General features: G+C 37.7%; 1 protein-coding gene across 1 annotated transcript in view; it reads left to right on the top strand.

Annotated features, from left to right (window-relative positions):
- tspan4a (tetraspanin 4a) overlaps positions 1-7626 on the top strand; it is an 82755-nt gene extending 75129 nt beyond the window's left edge. Inside the window, 2 exon segments of the mRNA XM_066685112.1 lie at positions 4283-4366; positions 6482-7626. Of these exon segments, the coding sequence (XP_066541209.1) occupies positions 4283-4366; positions 6482-6550 (153 nt within the window). The 3' untranslated portion in view covers positions 6551-7626.
- Positions 7627-8581: the final 955 nt, after the last annotated feature.

The raw sequence follows: 8581 nt of genomic DNA, 5'->3' as shown, positions 1-8581 counted from the left end.
TTGGTCTATAGGTGTTTCACCCTAGTCGATTGAGGGGTATGTTGCATGGTCATGGCTGGAATCGGTCGCACTTGCCCACTGTTGTGATGGTGGGTGAGCTGCTCCACTGTGGCATGTCAGTTTTGCTGAATTTTAAGAACGATCATACCACCTGCCAGATGTTTCTAATCCAGTGACCATTCAATATGTGCGTGTCTTATGCAACAAGGATTTATAGAAAAAATCTAAAATATAATATATTGAAAGGTCATATGCTGAATGTAGCAAAAGATAAAAGAAACTATCAAGTTTACATGAGTTTAACAGATACAGCACTGATATGATGTGATAAAATGTGTTCAGTTGGTTCCACTTGATGTCAGAAAAGCTTAACAGAGGTGAACGTATTTAATGTGAGGCCATATTTGTTCCAGTTTGTTGAATGTTTTGTTCATGCCTATGTGTACTAAATGAGTCTTGACTCTATTAAAGAATATGTTAAACTGTATTGAAGACCAATATAACATAAGGCTACATTGTATAACATTTTATAAATGGTTTAAAATATGTTTATTAATTAAGCAGTAAGCACTTTATAAATCATAAATAATCAGCTATAACACACAAAGTTAGAAAGGGCAACAGTGACCAGTTATTTGCCAAATAGGGAACCCACATTCCTCAACAATACTTACTTTAATTTGTCTTCTCCATCAGTGATTATTAAGCCTGTCTTCATCCCATTTTTTTTATAAATTTAAATTTCCTCAAAAAGCTTAATGAATTAATCACCAACAGAGTCGTAACCTATGAAATTAATCACATTCACATTCTAGGGTCTTAGCATATTCTTTATGCTATGTGTCAGTAAGTTATCTGACACTTTCATCATTGCACAAAAAACAGGTCGCTATTTATACCCTTTCTATCTGAGTTACAAATGATTGTGGATGGCTTTTAAAGTGTTTATAACCATTAATAAACTGCTTTTAAACCATTTGTAAACCTTTATAAGGGTAGTCTTATTGTAAAGTGGTATCCTGTATTGTTAAACATCTTTACACCTTACACGTTAGGTAATCTTGATGGTAATACAATGCTGCTATAGTGATATAAGTAAAGGTTCATTGGAAAATACTCAGCAGGCATAAGGAAGAATCCTTGGATGCTGGATGAAAGCTCCAGTGATTTGGTTTATTGAAGTCCATTTTTAAGCTCAAAAAAGAAAAAAGAAGAAGAAGCCAAGGTTCAGAAAACAAGTAAACAAGCCTAGGATGCCTCCAATAAACAAAGGCAAAGGGTCTATATACACAGGGAAAATCAACAAGGAGCACATGAGAACAACCGGAAACTATGGCAACGGATCTCTCTCAGGTGCAGCACATGACACAAGCAGGTCAGAGGAGGCAAACAGAACCGAAACATGAAAAGCACATGGACAGAAAATAAATAGGACAAGGCAGAGAAGGCTACAGAGGAATACATATCCATCAAAGTTTTACTGAAATTCATGTGCCTCCAAACTTTATTTGGTCTTTTCCAGTGGTTGTCACACTGAGCTTTGATGCTGTTTTTGCCCTGAGCATCTTCTGCAGCCACATTGCTTTTGTAGCTCTGGCTGCAGACCCGGACACTCAGCCTCCAGGAAATGGAGGGAGTGACATAAGGGAGGCATGGAGGGAGGCATAAAGAGAAAGAGAGAGAGAGAGAGAGAGAGAGAGAGAGAGAGAATGCTTTGTGCTGTTGCCACCTTTGGCAGTGCTTCACTGTGGGGTGCAGACTGTAGACTGTGCCTAGAGTGGAAGTTTCTTAAAGACACTTTTGCTGTAGAAAATGTCCATGTGATGGCCTCGACATGTTTGCCGTTTCAGAACATTAAATCAGAGCATCTTCAATAATTCAGATTGGCCAAGAAAATGGTGTCAAAAGAGATGGTGCATGTTAGATGCCAGCACACTGTGTCCTGTTGCAGTACTGTACAGAAAAAAAAACATTTTCCTCCATCATAATATATGGCCACAATCTAAACAAAACTTTGCCTCTCCATTTTAGTTTATTTTTTTCGTGTAAAATAATTTTTCCCCTTTTCTTGTAAATCTGCTATTTTAAGAGATACAATGTTTTATTTTAATGACATTTTAGTATAAAACAGCACTGTGTTACTGAAACAGCTGCAAAACTGAATGATTGTCATAATATTTATTATTAAAAATAAAAAGTCAACACTATATATGTACATAACCAGTGAGAGAATTATCATTGTAATCATCAGTTAAGGTCTGATGTGAAGCACAGTTCATAACACATACACCTGTTGCATAAAAGGATGACAAAATTGAATATGATACAAATTCACTAATGTTCAGTAAATAATTTCATATATTATTTAATATAATCACACAGAAAACCACTCTTCTGACAAGCAACGTTGGTCATTAACAGTAGGCTATGGCTGCAGAGCAGCAGGAGTGTAACAGCTTCTAGTTACGTGTCCCTGTTGCTAAGCAACAGTAGCATTTTAACTGTCAGTCAGCTGTGCTAGTTTGCTATGGCTTTGCACAGTCAGAAAGCTCTGGTACTTTCTCTTTTAAAGCATTATCACCTCACTATTAGCAAGTGTGCCTCTGCTAGTAAAAACATCATGAATCTGCCCTTTGTTGTCATGATCACTTTGATCTATGAAGCCATAAAGAGTACTCCTGCAATTCTTCCTCCATTTGAACTGTCACTGACGGTGGGCTGATCTTTTGGGAGGAAAAAGGTCATGATACAAACCATCGGACTGCTTCGAGTTGAATTTTTTTCAGATCTGGCTTCTTGAAGTGCTCCACACAAAAAACTTCAGAGGGCTCATAAAATACCAGGCATCTAGAGTGGGAAAATATATTCTCTCCCTTTGAAAACGAAAAATGTGCCTCAGTCCTCAAACAGAACAAGTACAGTCAAAATCCCCATTGTGAGATTTCTTTGTGAAAAGCAATTTTAATAACTTGGGACATTGACAGAGAATTCCGTATGTTTTTTTTGCCATATCTGTATGTTGGGATAACCCTGGCTTTTTTCACATTTCCATTATTTTTTACTTTCCATTGTTTGCACCTAATGTAAAAATAACTGCTTTTAAATTTTGCAACAATTTCATGATAAAGGTAACAATAAAATATGTTTCCATTAGCTTTACCTGGAAAGTTCAGATTTTTGTTTTTCTTCTCCCCATTAGTGAATTAGGCTTTGTTTTGACAGTGACTACATTTAATATAGTATAACAGCTGCAATCTTGGTTTTATACAGTTTTCATAAGATACAATAATCCATTCTAACATTTTTACCTGTACGCGACCCTGAACTGGATAAGCGGTTACAGATAATGAATGAATGAAATTTTTACCTGTAGGAGGTGTAGGAGTGATATGGGTTCCATTATTTCACTAAAAGTTTATAAACTTGCTTGTCACACACACACACACACACACACACACACACACAAACACACACACACACACTGCAAGACAGACAAGCAGAAGGCTGTTTAATTAGTGGTATGTTGTAACCATATGTAACAAGATATGGTTGTATGCAACCATATCTTTTTCTAATACAGTGATCCCTCATTGTTCGCAGAGGATGCGTTCCAAGACCACCCGCGAAAAACGAATTTCCGCGAAGTTGAGGAAAGATTATTTTTTTATGTATTTAACGAGTATTTGGACTTTTAAAACCCTTCCTGTGCTGTTAACAACCCACCCTTTGCATTAAACCATCATTCTATAATGTTTTTCAGCTGGAACTACATGTGATATCCTACCAGTTTCTTTAATAGAGTATTTCCTTAGCTGTGATTTAGCATAAGTAAATTTCACTCGGATGTGGACATGAACAATACATGTACTGTATGTAAGAAATACTTGTAAATGATATATTTTGTCACCTACAGGCCTAGTCTAATACATGGAAATGATAAAAAAGCCCCCTTGAAAAAACCCGCGAAATAGCGAGTCCACGAAAGATGTACCGCGAAGTAGCGAGGGATTACTGTAATTTTTTTTTAATGCTAGCAAATTTCATCTGTAAACGCTTATCCAGTTCAGGGTCACGGTGGGTCCAGAGCCTACCTGGAATCATTGGGCACAAGGCAGGAACACACCCTGGAGGGGGCTGCTAGCAACTTGTTTATCTCAAATATATTTCTGCTATGGGACTTGTGTCTCTGTTTAATTTTATAAACATGTCCTACTTGTATCATAAGGATGATGGGTTCAAATAAATTTGAATTGTGTGTGTGTTTGTGTGTGTGCATCCACAGCCATGCTATGAGAGAGTGAAAGGCTGGCTACAGGAGAATCTCGTGGCCCTCTGGATTTTTGCCCTGTGTGCAGCTCTGACTCAGGTACTTTATTCATAAATGTATCATTTCCACCATTCAATAAAGTCCCATATGGATTATGGGTGTGCTAATCTTTCTGATCAATATAAGATGGGGTAATCTCACTGGGGCCTGGTACTGAATAATGGCTTATTTATGCAATGTTACACTTAATATTCATGAGTAGTTACAATAACGAAATGAAGTATAGATGAATGAGATAGAAGTATAGCATTGAGCAAAAGTGAGATAACAACCCTCATTCGTTTCGAGTTAAAATGGCTGTTAAAATACAAGTTACTCGTTCTTCAAAGCCAGACAAAAAGGAATAAAAATTTCAATTTAACAGGAGGCTCAACAAATACAAACCCTATTTCCAGATTAAGTATGGATGCTGTGCAATATCTAAAAGAAAAACATGCTAAAAATTTGTATTTGTATATAAATCCTATATTTAATTTAAAGGAGCAATCTGTATGATATTTACTCTAATTAGTCATAAAATGTCCAGGGTGTGTGACCATAGATTAAGGAAACAGTCAAAGCTGAAACACTGCTGCCCCTGAGGCATAGCTACGTTTGAAAGGTGCCAGGACTGTGCTTTATACAAATAAGGTGAATAACAACATGATTGAAAATTGTAAATACCATTGGTCTAAAGAAATTGATGCAGATGCATGTGTGTTTCTCAGTGAGTAAATATTGTGCACAGCAAATATAAGCCTTTCTCTAATAGGTAGATGTTTCAGTGACATGATGTGCACCTGGTCGTGTGGATAGATGGGAAATAAGAAGTGTTTCAAAAGGAGTTTTGTCTATAGACCTAGCACTAGCTTTGACTCTTAAGGAGGAACAGAGAATTCAAGAACCTGGAGAGTAACGCCATTAGGACTCGTAAACGGACACTGTAAGGTGGAACGAAATGTTTGACTACAAAAATTGTGGATTAGAAGTTCTGCCTCCTAAACGACATTTATGGTGGAAGAGAAAATCGACAAGTAACACCATCCTTTTCTAGTCTAAATATTTCAGGTGGATTTGGACAGAAAAGACTTAAATGCAGGGAAATGGCAGCCGCATGTTCACATTTTTGCGTAGGTAGTGATAGATGTTTTAGTGAAATGATGAACATTTCTGTGTAAATATGTTGATTATGACACATTCTTCTTACCAATTATGGCCCAAGTTCTTAAATTCGTCTCTTGCCTGTTCGTTCAGTTTTCCTCAAACTGGCAACCCGCTCGAGTTTCACTTCCAGGGTGGAGGCAGACAGCCCTCTCCACTGTTGTGAAACTGTATTATAGTTCTGATTTTAAAAGCTTGGTGTCAGTATTACATATTGCTCCTTTAAAGTAGTGCAAAGACAACATTTTAAATGAAGAAACTGAAAAGATATTTTTATTTAATTATTTATACCTATTTTTAATTTTATTAGCCTTTTTTCATTGTATTTGCATCCTGTTATTTCCACACCTCCAAAGTTCAGTCTTAGAAGTTGGTTCTGCTTTAAGCTTCTTACAGTCCAAGCAGACATTCAGTTTGTGGCACATGAGCGGCTATTTGATTATAAGATACTTATTTAAGAGCTCCACACCTTTTCAAACTTGTAGTGTTGAGAACGTTTTCAGACCTGAAGCAAAAGTGGAGCTTGATTTCCTTATCTTTTTTATTTCAAATGTGAAAGCTAGGTACCCTTTATCTGATTGGAACAGCTTTATTGATCTACAAGGGTTTGTGTTATGGTTTGTCCCATTTTCAGAATGATTCTTAACTACAACTTTACAAATTATGTGTCTTCACAACTTTTCTGACATTTTTCTCATTTCCGTACGCATGTGCAGCGTAACTCTTCAGAGATATCTGATGAAACAGTTCTTGTTTGCTCAGTGCTGGACCTCAACCATTAGCCTACATTAGAGGACCAACTTGATTGAGACAAAAATGTGGGGTGAACATGTAAATTGCATTGTGATTTAGTTTTATTAGTTGGGGATGATTTTGCATCGAGGGGTCTTTCTTATTTATTGCTCTGGGTCCCATAAGATTGAAGATGTTCCACTAATCAGTGCTCTATTGGTAGCAAAGGGATATCAATAATCTCTTTGTTTTGTGTGTGTGTGTGTGTGTGTGTGTGTTCAGATTTTAGGGCTTGTGTTCTCCATGACTATGTTCTGTCAGGCAGTGAAAGTGGAAACATTCTACGCCTAGAGAAGATAAGGAGGAGCAAGAGAAAATAAACAGAACTGAACCATCTCTTCATCACAGACAGTGGAAAAAATGGAGTGGTCCTTTCCCTCTCTACATGTGCTCTCCTCTGTCACCCCTCGTTTTTTATCTTTCACTTTTCGCTGTGGCAGTCATCTCCCGGCCTTGCACAACCATCGTGCTTTTTGCAAAAATTTCTTCTTTTTTTCTGTGAAGCCTTTAGCAAACATGATGTTAGTCAAGCGATCTTGTAAAAATATGAAATGATAGCGTAACCAGAAAACTGATCTTTTATAGACTGATAGACAGATTGGGTTTTTGTGTGTATATGAAAAACTACATCTATCCTCTTTCTGTGATACTTCTTTTGGACCTGTGGTCCCACGAAGCCTGTCAAAGATCCGAAAAAAAAAAAAAAAAATCAAAGAGTGCATCTGAGGAGAGGTTGTCTTCTTTGGGGGAAGATGCTTTGAATGGGATGCCTTTTTTTTAATGATTTTGTTTTTAAACTAAGATATTTATTACATCAACTTATGCATAATTGTCCATAGAGCAGCACTGGAGGCAAAGTGCTCTACAGTGACCTCTGCTGCCAGAGATAAAGCTTATAATACCACACTGCAGACATTATTAAGTGTAAAAAAAAAAATTAAATGTGTCCTACATAAAATCAAGCACAGTCCAGGGGAGAAAGGGGCACCCTTTGTAATGTTAACGGCCACAAGTGTAAAAAGCACAATACCATATATATGGACGCTGGACATATCCCAGCAATATTGCAGTGTTTCTCTAAGTGTGCAGCCAGTGAAATTCAGTCTCTGTGACAATGGCTTCAAGTGACTGGACTCCAGGGTTTTTATGATGAAGAGAGGAGGTGTGAAATGATGAAATGAGAGAACTAAAAGAGTGTGTGCGGGAGAGGGAGAGAGAAGGAAAACTAGGCTATAGACACAATTAAAAAGACAAGAAAGAGAGAGATGGTCTCCCTTATCTTTGTTTTTGTTACTAATTTAACAAATGTGTATATATCTGTACATGGTCCTGATACAAGACTTAAACATAAAACATAAATAAAGCTTTTACAGGTAAATGTTTGTGTGGGCTCTTTAGTCACGTCGTTCATTATTTAGTCAGGTCTTGTCAGATGTGTAAATAATAAATGAGATATACTGTACACACTCACCGGTCACTTAGGAGTATTGGGCAGGACCCTATTTTACACTCGGAATAGCCTTGATGCTTTGTGGCTGGGATTTAACAAGATGTTGGAAACACATTAGATATTCTGGTTCATGTTGACATAATTAATACTGATTTGTCAACTGTATGTTCATGCTGTGAATCTCCTGTTCTATCACATTCCGACAGGATTCAGATCTGGTAACTGCAGAGACCACTGAGATGCACTAAACTCTTTGTCATACTCATGGCATCAGTTTGAGAGTCGCGCTTTGCAACAAGGCCCATTAGCATGCTGGTCGTAATCATTCAAAAAGTGGTAAAATATGACGCTTTGGTCTTTAGGAGGCCCAGTGTGCATCCAGAAAACATCATCCACACCATTACACCACCAGCAGCAGCTACAACTCTTGACACAAAGCAGGCTGAGTCTATGGATTCATGCTGTTTACTTCAGCTTCAGACTCAACCATCTGCGCATTATGGTAGAAATTGAATTTTAGCAGACTCTGAGACATTTATTTGCACATCCCTGTTAATGTGCCAAGTGACACCAAGTACAAATGGGTGAGTGAATCTGATGAGCTGGTATGTAATGCTGGTCAGTGAGTAGCTGAGATCTTACAGTGCAGCTTCTACTGAGGCCTAAGATCTTAAGTCTTTTAAACAGAAGACCCTTCTACATTGGGCTTCAGTTGCTCACCCTGATGTTTTTGTGATTAATTTCGGGCTGCTTTTCCTGAGCTAAGCCTTCTGTCCTCAGCCAGTCATCGGGGCTCTGAATGTGGGCCGCCTGTGTGGAGAGCGAATGGCACTCAGCACTTACAGCAATTATCTGCTGTACGATACTGAACA

The sequence above is a fragment of the Hoplias malabaricus genome, chromosome 11 (assembly GCF_029633855.1).
Source record: "Hoplias malabaricus isolate fHopMal1 chromosome 11, fHopMal1.hap1, whole genome shotgun sequence".
NCBI lineage: Eukaryota > Metazoa > Chordata > Actinopteri > Characiformes > Erythrinidae > Hoplias > Hoplias malabaricus.
The sequence above is the reverse complement of the archived record's forward strand: the minus strand, read 5'-3'. Positions and strand labels throughout refer to the sequence as shown.